Source organism: Oxyura jamaicensis (genome assembly GCF_011077185.1).
Source record: "Oxyura jamaicensis isolate SHBP4307 breed ruddy duck chromosome 17 unlocalized genomic scaffold, BPBGC_Ojam_1.0 oxy17_random_OJ106480, whole genome shotgun sequence".
NCBI classification, from domain to species: domain Eukaryota; kingdom Metazoa; phylum Chordata; class Aves; order Anseriformes; family Anatidae; genus Oxyura; species Oxyura jamaicensis.
The window spans coordinates 401-13,473 of NW_023304477.1; the positions used below are offsets into that span (position 1 = coordinate 401).

At 65.8% G+C, this 13,073-nt stretch overlaps 1 protein-coding gene across 2 annotated transcripts; it reads right to left on the reverse strand.

Annotated features, from left to right (window-relative positions):
* Window positions 1–561: 561 nt before the first annotated feature.
* Window positions 562–9,938, reverse strand: LOC118158022 (prostaglandin G/H synthase 1-like). Of its 2 annotated transcripts, none has more exons than XM_035312578.1 (11): window positions 9,742–9,938; window positions 5,472–5,588; window positions 5,225–5,365; window positions 4,460–4,603; window positions 4,094–4,275; window positions 3,933–4,016; window positions 3,543–3,789; window positions 2,690–2,976; window positions 1,796–1,943; window positions 1,294–1,684; window positions 562–1,217 (listed from the first exon to the last, which is right to left on the reverse strand). In XM_035312578.1, the coding sequence occupies exons 1-10, from the start codon at window positions 9,845–9,847 to the stop codon at window positions 1,314–1,316; spliced, it is 1,827 nt and encodes a 608-aa protein (XP_035168469.1). In that variant the 5' UTR covers window positions 9,848–9,938; the 3' UTR covers window positions 562–1,217; window positions 1,294–1,313. The 2 variants fall into 2 exon arrangements, with proteins under 2 accessions (XP_035168469.1, XP_035168467.1); XM_035312576.1 differs by having other exon boundaries at window positions 5,472–5,593; window positions 9,741–9,938.
* Window positions 9,939–13,073: the final 3,135 nt, after the last annotated feature.

Here is a 13,073-nt window from a genome sequence, read left to right on the forward strand (position 1 = left end):
AAACCTTCATGGAGGCTGTGGCACAGCCCCTGCCGAGGCACAAGGAGCCAGAAAGCTCCGCTTGTTTCTTCTCACGCAGTTGGTTAATGGCACGGGCACAGAGCTGCTGAGCACAGCCCGCATCGACAGCCCGGCTGAGCGCTCACCTTCCACCCGCGCCGCCGAGATGTCTGCTCTCCCAGCTCCTCCTGGCCCTGCGCACCCTGTCTTGGCCTGGCTCTGCCGAGTGAGAGCTTGAAAACTTGCTGGAGGAAATGAGAGCGGTTTTTAACATTGTTTATTCGAGAGGTCCATTTTCTGGGATCTGACTGGGACCAAGGCCAGCGACCCTGGCTTCCAGCGATCGCATCACGTTGTTGGCGATGGCTTACATCTGCGAGCTGTGGAGCGGGACAAGCAGGTTCTGTGCGCCTTGGGGGACGTCATTTACTGAGCTATTAATGCAGGGCAGTGCAATTAGCATAGGGTGCAAGAGTCTTAACGGGTGATAGGCACAGAGGTGGCATCGTGCTCAGAGTAGCCGTTGGCATGGCTCTGGCCAGCCCAGGCCAGCCATGCATGACAGGGCCAGCGCGGTGCTGGGGGCGCAGGGGCCTGGGAGTCCCACTGAGACCCGGGGCTGGGCAGCTGGCACGGCCACACCGCTGCACCCGGCATGACTGGGATGCTTGTTTGTCCAGGGCTGGGCAAATGAGGCGGCTGGGCTGGGCTGGGCTGGGCCGAGGCAGTGCTGAACAGGCTGCAGGAGAGCCAGGTGAGAGCGCAGCCCAAGCTGGGCCAGAAAAGGACAGACGGACGTCTGCAGAGCATCATCCCCATCCCTCCCTCGCTGCAGAGGACAAGGCTGGGAGGGCTTCCTGTGTGCTGTGCCCCTCTCCGAGTGGGGACGCCCCTGCAGAGGAGGGGCTGCTGGTGCTGGGAAGCAGCGGGAGCTGAGGGTGAGCAGGAGCAGAGGAGCCGGGAGCACCCCGGGGTGCTGGGGGTCCCTGGAGAGCCCCAAATGTGGCTTAGCGTAAGGCAGGGGCTGGGAAGAGGATGAGGTCTGCTGAGCACAGGCGATGGCAGCTCTTCTCCCTGGGCTCTTGAGCTCTTCCCAGAGGGGGCACCAGCCTCTCCCTGCCAGCGTGAGGCTGGGCTGGATCCTGCCCGGGGCGGACGATCGTCAGCCCTGCTCCCGCTGGGCACGGGCTGGGCAAGGTCCCCAGCCCCACCGCTGCCTGCAGGGACAAAGGGGACACTCAGCACTGGGCAGGGGGCTTGTTCCCCCAGCACCTGGGCGAGGACAGACCCTACCTGCGCAGGCTGTGGAGGTGTTAGAGCTCCGTAGATGGCCCACCGCCACCGCCCCGGCCGCTGCCAGCTGTGCCTCCTGCCGCGGCGTCTGGCACACGGAACGCCACGTACGGGCACCTCTTCACGTTGAGGCACACGAGCTTCTCCAGGGATGCTGTCTTGACTATCTCAAAGCCAGTTGCTCCGCCAAAGGTACTGGGTTTCCAGTACTCTGGGGAGCAGATGGGGTTTCCGAGAAGCCCCTTCAGGGAAAACGGAGCTCCGATCTCCACCATGCTTTCTCCGAAAATGCCGTTGGGTTGGGGTTTCTCAAGCAACAAGCCCGGATAAAACTCCAGCGCATCGATGTCTCCATAGAGCTCCTCCAGCTCTGCTGCCTTCTCCTCCTCTCCTGCACCAGGTGAACACCAGACACGTCAGCAAGGGTCCGGCCTTGCGATGGGGCACGGGGACGTGGCAGGAGGGAGACCTGCAGGCCCCGGTGGCAGCACGGTGCTCGTACCTGTTAGCTCCTGGAAGGACGTGTAGGGCTTCATGCCAAACCTCTTCCGATACTCATTGAAGGGCTGCAGCCTCAGCTGCCGCGACTCCTTAATGACCCCGACGGCCACTTTCAGGATGTTGGCGTTGATGGTTTGCCCCCCGCCGATCTGGAGGGCAAGAAGACAAGGAGGGGAATGCTCACGTGAGACACGGGGAGGCCTGCACGGAGGCACAGCCCGGCCTCCCTGCCCTGCCGCGCTTCCAGGTGCCCACGTCCTGGGCATGACGCGGCCACAGCTGGACGAGGGGGAGCCGGGGCGGCGCCGAAGACCAGCGGTGGCACTGCTCGGGTTAGGGCCCATCTCCTGCAGGAAAAGCCCTGGACGGCAGCGACCCACAGGCTGGGGAGGAGGGAAGGGATCTCTGGGTCTGGGGTCACGGAGGGAGCCTGCACACCCCAAGAGCAGCAGGGCTGCGTGTCAGCCGTGTCACTCTGCCCATCAGAAGTGTTGATTTAATCACTTGGAAGAAAACATCCATGTGATGGCAGCAAAGAACAGCGCCAGATGAGCTGCTCCCGTGCCAAGGCTGCTGCACGGCCCGGCCTGGGGCACGGCAGAGCCTGGCTGCGCCCAGCTGGGTGCCGCACGCTGCTGGCTTCACCCTGATGCTTATTCCAGTGTCCTGGGATCAAGGAAATGGGGCTGCCAAGACCCAACCTCGCCCCACTGATCGTGGGGAGGGCTCTCAACGCACACGCCGCGTGTGGCCCTTGGGAACAGGCTGCGAATGCTGCACACAACCGGGACATTTGTTACGGGTGGGCTGCGGCTGCGCTCTGACGATGCCTTGGGCCCGGGGTCCCGCAGCCCCCCGTGGGAAGTGCTGCAGAGAGAGGAGAGCAGGACCTTACCATCCCCGCAGTCTGCTTGGAAAAGGACTCCACCAGGGCCTCCACGCCATAGTCCAGGAGCATGGAGGTGTTGTAGAGAAACTGCTCGTAGCTGTACTCTTCCCCCTGGATGACGAAGGAGTCCGGCATCAGCCCGTGCCAGTGATAGAGCTGGTTGAACTCCACCGCAATGCGATTCCGGTACTGGAACTGCCTCCCGAACAGCAGCTCGGGGTCGAACTTGAGGCTCAGGAAGTACCCGCTGAGGTGCTGCACGTAGTCTTCAATGACGATCTTGATGGTCTCCCCTGGGCAGGAGGCGAGAGGAGGAGGCGTCAGCTGGCAGCAGGAGCAGCCCCAGCCCCGGATCAGCCCCGGCTCCCCCAGGGCTCGGGGCAGCCCAGGTTACTCACGTGCTGAGCGAGGCTCCCCGCGGCAGCCTGTCCCTGCATCCCCGCACCCTCTGCCGCCCGGACCTGCCTGACATTGGGCTTGTTGTTGGCTGGGAATTTCTGTCATTTATCTTTTCACCGGGAAAGGTCAGCTTGCCAAAAACAAAATGGTTTCTGAGAAAGCTGACCTCGATCTGGAGCTTAGAGACACTGTGGTGGCGTCCTGGGTCTTTCCTAAGTCTACTGTCATTTCACACAAAGTCACCTCCATCCAAAATCCAGAACATTAAAATGGAATAGTTCAAAATGATGGCTGAATTACTCAAAAATAGATTTTCTGATGGATTAAAGCCAACGATCCCCAGAACGCTGCCAGAGGAACTCCTCCAGCCTTTAAAGCTGGGCTGCCCCTGCAGAGCCCAACAGCACCAGGTCACCGTGGGAGGAGGGACGCGGGGACCCGCGGTGCTGCCGGCCCTCACCGATGAGGATGAGCCGAGCTGTCTGGAAGAGCTGCTCGTCGCTCCAGGTGGGGTGCTCCCGCTTCAGGATGTCGCAGACGCGGTTGTGCTCGCGCAGCCAGAGCGTGGCGTACATGCAGAGCCCCGGCAGGAGCCCGAACACCTCCTGACCCATCGCCAGCTGCTTCTCCTTGGGGATGGCAGGCGGGTACACCATGTGGACCGGCGCTTCGGTGACCGAGGGGGGGTACACCTCTCCATCCACCACCTCGGGGAGACAAGAATGGGGTGGCAGAAAGGGAGGAGGGGAGAAAACCACCCTGTCCTGGCAGCTGCCAGAGGGACGTGGGCTTCAAACAACCTTGGAGCCAAGGGCTGAGACGCGTTTCGGCACATGGTGCCACGTGGTACCTGGAATTTGAGCTTCCCATCCCTGAAGAGCCGCAGCTGGTGCTGCCGCTGCAGGTTGTCCCCGTACAAGTGCCCCAGGTCCACCTGCGAGACAGCGCGGTGTGACGGGAGCAACAGCCCGGCCGTGCCCACCCCCGGCCCCCCTCGCATCGCGCCCTCACCCCGTGCCCCAGCGCCTTGGTGAAGCCGCGCCCCATCTTCCCGGACGTCTTGAAGAACTGGTGGGTGAAATGCTGGGCGAAGAAGGCAAACATCAGGTTGGTGCCCCGGGGATCGGCTTCAAACTTGTGCCGCAGCAGGAACCTCTCCGCCAGAAACTGGGCGTCGGGGAGCTGCCGCTTCCCTGCGGAGGACGGGGGTGACGGCGGTGCCGCGGCGGGTGCCAGCGGTGCTGTGCGGGCTCAGCCCCGCAGCCAGGCACGGGTGCTGGGAAGCGGTGGGGCTGCACCAGGTAGGGACCCGGTGCTGCTCTGCAAACCCAACCTTGTTCATCACCTCGCGGTGCGGGTCCTGCGCCGGGCACGTACCTTTTGTCCCCATGGGCGTGGGGCAGTCGTCCGGCACCGGCGGGAGGATGCGGGTGTAGTAGCTGACGTTGGCGTAGGCCTCCCAGCTGATGTAGCCATAGTTGGAGTTAAAGGTGGGGGGGCTGGGGATGAGGTTGGCACGAACTGGAAGGAGAAAGCAGTCAGTGCCGCAGGGCAGCACCCAGGCCCCACCGGCATCCCAGGAACCAGGAGGCGATGGGCAGAGAGCCCGGCCGCATCCTGCTGTGCTGTGCCCCCCCGGCACCCGGCCTTTTAGGGGCTGCAGTTCCCTGCAGGAGCAGGGGGGTTGTACTGCTGCACCAAATGAATTCCTGCGTGATGAATTAGATGACAAACATGCAGAAATGGGGAAACCAACAGCCGGAGCCTTGCGAATGTGTTCCTACAGCTCTAAGAGCTGGAACCTAAATATTTACGCGAAGTGATAAATGTGGGGACAGAAGTAACAAGGGCCAGCTCCATATTTCCACCAGCTGCTCCCTGTGTCTGCTTGAGAGCCCTCTGGAAGGGGAGTGCAGCATGCTGAGAGCAGCTCGTGTGTTTCAGCTGGCTCCCAGCCCGGTGCGTGTGCTGGGCCCCCGCTGTTAACGTCCCCTGCGGGCCAGCTCACAGGGAGGTGGCCCCAACCTGGTGTCACCGGGAGATGCTCGGAGGCTCCACTGCCCCCTGCCCATGCTGGAGCTGCTGGAGTCGTGTTCGGCCCCGGGACCCATCCCAACCCCTCCTGGGAATCACCCCCCGCACCTGTGAGCACGAGCCTCATCAGCATATCCCTGATGAAGGTGCTGTTGATGATGTCCCAAAACCACCTGAAGTGCGTCAGGACGAAGTGGTAGAAGGCAGGACTGGGCTTCAGCAGGTTGTGGAGGCGCGTCCAGAGCTCAGCTGGGGGAGACAAACCCGGGCACGCCGCTCAGCACCGGCTGCTGCAGCGCTCGCCCCGCTAAGGCAGCCCGTGCAGCGCCGGGGCTCCTCCAGGAGGGGGACTTACGCGAGGTGCAGTTAGCCCCGAAGTACCCCGTCCGCGTGCAGTCACACTCGTAGCCTTCCAGGCCGACCCGCACGCACACCCCTTGGTGCTGGCAGGGGTAATAGCAACACGGGTTCACTGTGGGGACAGAGACAGAGAGGTCACCGGCCACCCACGGTGCCACCACTGCCCCGAACGCAGCTGAGAAAGAAAGGCAGAAAGGTGCTGCCAGAGCATCCCACATGGGGTTCCTGTGCCCTGAGAGTCCAGGAGCTGGCGAAATCCCTATAAACACGATGTCAGCATTGTTAAGAATGGCAATTGTCTGGGCTGGAGTTTGCTTTGGCACGCGGCTCCTTTGCCCCGGCCCCGCATGCGGGTGGAAGGGACAGACCGCTGGCCTTCTTCCTCCCGGCTCCAGCCCTGGCCCTGCTGCTTCCTCCGCAGCCACCTCCTCGCCCGCGCGCCCCAGCTGCAGCCACCAGATAAGGGCCCCATCTTGCCCTGTCCGCGTCCACCGGGGTCCCAGCAGCTGCTGGTGCCCCCCCGGTGTCACCCGGGCAGCTGGGGCCGGCTCCTGCAGACGTGTGGGCGGCCTGGAGCTGCTGCCCCCCCGCCAGGACCTTCCCCGGCCGCCCTGCGCGGCGTCGGCGTGGGAGGAGGTCGGGGCTCGGAGAGACGCAGCTCCAGCAGTGCTGGCACCCCGGTATCTGCTGCTGTCCCTGCCCCAAACAGGGGGCGACACAGTTGAAGAGGAGCAAAACCACATCTCGCTGCCGGAGACGGAGCGCAGTGGGATAAAAGAGCCCCTGTGTGTACTGCAGGGACGGGGCACAGGGGTGGTGGGGACACGCGGGGACAGCCGCGGCACCCACCGGGCTCTGCCCCGGTGCCACCCAGCAGAGGGCTCCGGGAGCAGTGACTGGCGGGTGGCCGCAGCATCGTCGGCCCTGCGGGGCTCTGCCCAGTTGGCTCCAAGTTCTGCTGGAGGCTGAAGCCAGGCTCTAGCACCAGGGAGGTGAGCAGGCACAACGTGTGGCACATTTTTCCATGAGAAATTGAAGCTAGAAATTAACATCTTTGGATAATCAAGCTAGTTTTGCAAAGTCTCCCAGTTTCCCAGGCAGCTCGGGGCTGGGACGGGGTGGGGGCTGCCTGGGGGCTGGCAGCTCTCGCAGCTGCTCTCAGCCCTGGGATCCAAAACCCCTCACGCTATGGGGGAGCCACGCAGAGTTCAGCTCCCAGCCCTTCCTCCGGGCTCCCTTTCATCTCAGCTCTTTTCATGTATCCAGCCTCCGTTACCCATCCAGACGGGAGGCAGCGGGCAGGTCCTTATTTATCTCGGACAGATTAACTTCAGACCACCCGCCTGCAGCTTTTTGTAGCATGGAAACTTTTACCGTGCTGCAGCACAGCCAGAGCATCCCCTGAGCAGATCCCGCGCCAGTAGCTCCGTGCTTGGCTCCACCACAAACATCTGCAGGAGCGGCCCCGCTCCCTGCCCCGGCCAGCTCGGGGGGGGGGGGACACGGGGACGCCACGGGTGCCACGGCCGTGGGGCCAGGTGGCTGCTCCATGCCAGGGGCCCGCAGGCAGCTGCCTCCTGCCGGGGTCACAGCGGTGTCAGCGCCGTGGGGGCCCCGAGGTGGGGCAGGAGCGGCATGTCCCAGCCGCAAGGGCGCGAGGGGATGCGGCGTGTCCCAGCCCGCGACAGCCGCCCCCCGCGGCGCTCCCGGCCTCCCTCCACCCCAAGCAGGAATCTGGCCGGGACGGCTCCAGGTGTGGGGAAAGCTGCTCCCGGCCCCCGCGCTGGATCGCGGCCCCCTCCGTGACGGCTGAGCCGGCGAACACGTGCGATCACCGCTGAAAAATGCCAGATTTTGGGGACGACATCCGCTCTGCGAACCGCAGCCAAAGCGACGTGGGGTGAATCATGTGCGGGCTGGAGCCGGGCTTGCCCGGTGGGACATTCCCGTCTTGCGCACGGCTCCGTGGCTGCGGGCAGCGAAGACAACAAAAGGCTCACACGCTTGTTTTTCTGACTGGGGATGGTTTCCTAGGGTTTTCCATGAGCTGCTCCCGGCCCGTGCGACGGAGCCAGATTGTCATCTGCAACCACTTCTGGCCGCACCGCCAGCGACAGCAACCTGCCAGGGCCGCAGCTGCGCCGCACATGGGGCTGGCGGCTCCTCCTCCCGCACCTGCGGCCGGGCGCTGGGGGCTGCTTCCAGCAGTGGCACCGGGGCTGGGGGGGACACGGCCGCCGTCCCCTCCGTGCAGCGGAGCCAAAGCCCCACGAGCGCAGCCGTGGACGCGGGAGGAAACCCGACCGCAGGTGGCGGAAATGGGCACAAATCAAAATCGGCTCTGCCGAAGGCACCCGCGGGGTCCCAGCCCGACCTCCCTCCCCGTGGTGGGACCCCGGGCATGGTGGTGACATCCGGGGGCCCTGCGGGAGCAGTGAATGGCGTGGGACCTCCACGAGGAGCAGCTGGAGGGGCCTCAGGGTTATTCTGATGGAACGTTTGCTCTTGAACAAAAGCACAGCCCCGAGGGCAAGGCAGCAGACGAGATCCCAAGGGCAATATCCATGGGGGCAAATGGAGAAGCACCACGGGACCAGGCTGGCTCAGCCTGGGAAAACCTCTACGGGGAGCAAACATCACTGCTCAGAGGCAAGGTGGAGCCTGCGAGGGGCTGATAAGTGCTCACAGCAGCAACCATCAAGTGGGCAGGAGGCTGCAGGCAAAGCCCAGCATCCTGTTATTCTGTCTTCTAGAGCAGATTTGAGCACAAGATTAAGGCCGTGGTCCTCCAGCTGCATGCCTCCCGCAGCCCATCTGCTCTGCTGGCAGCACCTCGGGGCACGGCACAGCTCCTCTAACTTCTCCATCAGGTATCTCCCTTGCTAATTAAAGCTTGGAGGAGAACCATCCTTTTGCATACATCCTGGCTACGGGTTCTTTCCCCACACAGTGAGCTCTGCTTTGGCCCCGTCCTGCAGCCGGCAGCTCCGGGGCTGCCCATGGCTGCACCAGCCCAGGGTGTGCCTGTCCCAGCCGCTGCAGGCTGGGTGTCCCCAGCCAGTCCCTGGGACCCATCCTGTGGCACCCAGCACGCTCAGCCCTGCCACTGGGACCTGCAGCGGGGTGCACAGCCCCGTGTCGGTCCGGGCGCTGTTCCTCCTCCTGCAGCACTTGCTCCCATGCCTCGAAGTGCTGCAACCCCCAGCTTATGTTCCCGTTTCAGACGCACAAGCTGCCGAAAGAGGGAAGTCTCCACCTTAGGGGCATTGTTTCTGGGCAGGAACAGCCGCCTCAATGCCGATAAGTCCCAGCGGGATGGCTGCGGGGAGCGGGAGCGGGGCAGTGGGAAGGAAGCCGTGCCCGGTTCCAGCAGCCCCCTCTGCCCTGCTCAGCCTGAGCCAGCTCCCTTTGGGTCGCTGCACCCAAGTCCTGCCCCCCCAGCCCCAGCCCGTGGAGATGGGGGCACCATCCATCACACCAAACGCAGCCGGAGCCCCACCGAGGGATGCCGACCACGTTCCTGCGCTGGCTTAGCGGGGAGCTGCAAAACCCGAGAAGTTCCCTGAGCTGGACCTGGGGTGGGCTTTTCTCTGTGGAAGGGAGGAAAATCATCTCCTGGAAGCGGGACCAGAGGCAGTGTCCCCCTGGGGACCTGGAGGAAGCTGCTCTGGGGAGCACGTGGAGGGAGCCATCGGTGCATCACGACGCCACAAGCAGCGGAGCCCCATGACACCCCCGAGCCCCCCTAACAGCCGCAGCGATGCCTCGGGGGCACCGGAGCCGTCACGCTGCGGCCAGGGGCTGCGGCCCCCGGGGGGCTCCCACGGCCGCGGACACGCGGGGGCTCCTCCAGCCCCTGCCCGTGGCCCCGGGGGGGCGCAGCAGAAGTGGGGAGACCCGCGGGACCCGGCTCCTTCCCCCCCGCATCCCGATCCCACGGGGCCGGGCACCAGCGGGCGGTGGGCACGATCCTGCCCCGGGACCCCACGCGTGGCCCCCCCGGACACAACCAGCGCCGGGAGCACCGAGGGGATCCGGGGGGGGGGGTCCCGAGCTCTCCCCCCGTGCCCCTGCCGGGGGCAGTGCCCCCAGCCCCGCGCCCCCCCCCCCCCACATCCCCCCGGGGCCCCGGCCCCCGGCGGGACCCCGGCCCCGCCCCTCCCCCCCCCCCCCAAGCCGGGTCCCCCCGTGTCCCCCCGCATCCCCCAGTCCCCCCGCCCCGCCCGGTCCCGCCTAGGGCTCCCCCCAGCCCCCCCGCCCCGTACCGGTGCCGGCGGCCGCGGCGCTCCCGGCGGCGCAGAGCAGCAGCGCGGGGCCGAGCAGAAGCCGCAGCCCGGCCGGGGGGGCCCGGGGCCGGCACCCACCGCCCATGGCGAGAGGCAGCTCCGCCGCGGACCGCCGCTGCCCGGCCCGGCCCCGCCGCCCCCGCCCCCGCCGCGCCTCCGCCCGCCCCCGACGGGACGGGGCCGCCTCCGTGCCCCGGTCCCCGCGGCCCCGGCATCGCCGTGCCCACCCCTGGCTCTCCGCGCCCCCCCGGTCCCACAGCCCCGAGCATCTCCGCCTCAGGGACAGCACCCAGGGGGGCGCAGGGGGAAGGAGGGGCTGCTGCCCCTGGGGTGGGCGAGGGCAGCACGGGCTGCGGCCCCCCTGCGACAGCCCCAGGGAGCCTGGTGGCACCCGGAGCCTGGTGGCACCCAGAGCCTGGTGGCACCCGGAGCACGGTGGCACCCGGAGCACGGTGGCACCATGAGCCTGGCACCGTGTCTGGCTGCTCACGCTCTCCCGTGCTGGCAGAGGGCCGTGGAGGAGCCCCAGGGCACGTCCCTGGGGTTTTGCCATCACCCCCCGCAGTGCAGCAGCAGCCCTGGGCACCCCGGGGGTGGCTGCGCGTTTCCGCCACCCGCGGTGGAAGCGGCTGCAGCGGGGCGCAGCAGGGCCGAGCCAGGAGCCGGCCGAACTGGAAAGTGAAAAGGTGGTGCTGCTGGAACTGCCGACTCCGAATTGCCGCTGGGAAGGAGCACGCGGCTCCACGGTGGCTTCATGCCACAGTCGTCCCTCCCGGCGGTGAGCTGCCCGTGCTGGGGGTGGCTGGGGACAGGTGACAGAGGGGCTTGTGAGTGCCCCGTGGGCAAATGCAGCAGCCTGACCTGCACGTGAGCTGAGCGTGCCCTCCATGGGCTCCAGCAGGGTGGAGGTGCCGGCTGCTCCTGGTGAACTTGCGCTGGCACCGAGGGACCGGCACCGAGGGACCGGTTTTGCTGTAACGGTGCAGCTGGGGCTGCGGTGCTGTCAGCACCCCACTGGGCAGCACACATGCCACCGAGCTCTTGCCACATTTCTGTTCCCCAAAACGAAAAGCAGCCAAGCTGCACCAAACCAACAGGTGCTGCAGGGCCCTCCTGGTCCGCCCAGCTTGGAGCCCTGGCAGCAAAAAGCTTCAGGCTGAGCCCTGCAGCTCAACGCGGAGCATTTCGGAGGCTGTTTCTGTGCGCTCCCATCCGGCAGCAGCAGGGCAGCGGCGTTTCCTGCCCCTCTGGCCCCCGATGGCCCCACAGCACCGCAGCCCTGCGGGCTGGCTCAGGAAGCTGAGAGGTTTACCCCATACAGAGGCTCTTTTTCCCCATCCCGCCAGCTCTGGTGCTGTCCCCCTCCCACGTGCCCAGCACCCAGCCGCAGCACGTGTAGGACCTGGCCGAGCCCACGGCCCCACAGCCGGCCCCACGCTGCCCGCGCTCCGCACGGGACCGGCCAACACTGACAGCCCCGCGTGGTGGCAAGGGAGGTGGCTGGGGCTGGCTGCCCACAGTGTTCACATCTCCCGCTCCCTTCACTTTCATCAGGATTCAATAATCATTTGCTTGCACAATATGGGAAGCAATTGCAACAGCCCCAGCCCCACTGTCTCACCAGGGCTTTTTATAATCTGCACTGCGCACAGGCTGCGGGAGGAGCGGCTGTGCCCGGGGCGAGGGACGCTGCTGCTTGTCCCATGGCACAAGCGGGAGATGGGGGACACCGCGGGGCGTCCCAGCTTCTCGTGGGCTCCGAGGGAAGAAATGGGGCAGGAGCAGTGCAGATGTTGGAGCTGGAGCAGGAGCTGGAGCTGGCCAGCAGGTGCACCGACATCGCTCCTCCGTGGCCAGGGCGGTGGAAGGGGAAGTGGCAGCGGCACGGTGCTGCCGGGACACTGCTGGCATCCACAGGGTGTCACCCAGTCAGGGGGGTTCCCTGGTGGGAAACCAGGGAAATTAAAATATTTATTTTAGTCTGATTAGCCTCGTCTTTTAAGAGGTCTGTGCTGGACGCCATGGGCAGGGAGCTCCCCACCTCGCTGCGGGCTGGGGGTGCCGATGGGGGAGGCACAGGTGGGAGGGACCCTGGGACTCCCTGTCTGTGCTGGCCTCAGCACCGTGGCCTTACCAGTGGCCCAGTTTCACTGGTCACAGGGCTGGGAAATGGAGTATGCAAGTTCCTAAAGTGTACAAACAGCCTGGGGTTGCACTGGGAAAATAACATCACCCCCCCACACACCCCGGGTGACTTCAGAAAGGCTGCGGGAGCCTCCCTGGAGCCGGGCGGGAGGCGCAGATGTGGCCGCAGCTGGGCTGAGCTCACAGCTGCAGCGGGGCCGTGGTGCTGAGCCCTGCCCCGCACCCTGTGGGGAGCGAGGTGCCGTCCGTCCTGTGCCGTGCCCTCTCCGTGCCCTCTCCATCACAGCAGCAAGGGGGGCACGGGCTGCGTGGCACAGGCAGCCTGGGGGGGTCTGGGTCCGGCCGGAGGGTTTCAGCCCCACACGCTGCTATCCTGAACACCTCTGAAGTGCCCCAGGGGTCTCCCCTCTCTTCCTGTCCCCTCCCTGCGCTTTCTCATTGCTCTTCCACTTTTCTCAGCAGTGGCCAGGGGTCACAGCTTTGCTCCTGTTCCTCACCTACCTTTCTTCCTCCTTCGGGAAGCATCTCCCAAGTTTTGCTTCCTTTTTCTTTAGCCCCCGCGCAGGGGGGGCACGATCCTGGCCCCACTCTGTCTCCAACTCCATCGAGTGCTTCCCAGCCACGTGTCCCCCCGGGCAGCCACAGCAGCAATGGGACACCCGCCGAGCCCCTCCTGTGGAGGTGGACCTGGGACCCCCCTGGGGGTCACTGCACGGTGTGCCCACCCCATGTGCGTGCCTCTGGGGCTGGGACCAGGGCCCCCAGCGCGGGCTGGCCACGTGTGGAGGCCCAGCGCTGCCGGCTGCGTCCTCCCGTAGGGAGGCAGCAAAACACCGTCTATGGCAGCGCGCAGCCGGCCGAGGAACGCGGGAAGGCTCAGAGCGAAGCTCGTCTCCAGCCCGTTGAGGTTCACTTCTCCCTGAGTCTGCAGCGATGTTTTGTCCTCCTGTGCTGGGATTGGGACGGCAGGACCCACGAACCCGCAGCAGGCTGGCACTGCAGGACCCCTCCTGTCCCGGCTGCTGCGTGTCCCCAAACCAGCGGCAGTGGGGCAGCGCTGGGAGCCCCTCCTGGAAGGCTGATGTCCGAGGGGGACAGGCTTCAAGACGCCCAGCCCTTGCAGGTCCCCACTGCCCCTCTGCCCCCTGCTCGGGGGTGGCTGTGCC

Coding starts and splice junctions, on each gene's coding strand:
- LOC118158022 (XM_035312576.1), bottom strand. CDS start 9,847: ATGGGCGGTGGGTGCCGGCCCCGGGCCCCCCCGGCCGGGCTGCGGCTT. Junction 4,017..4,093: donor CCAAGGCGCTGGGGCACGGG/GTGAGGGCGCGA, acceptor GCTGTCTCGCAG/GTGGACCTGGGGCACTTGTA. Junction 1,685..1,795: donor GTCCTTCCAGGAGCTAACAG/GTACGAGCACCG, acceptor CACCTGGTGCAG/GAGAGGAGGAGAAGGCAGCA.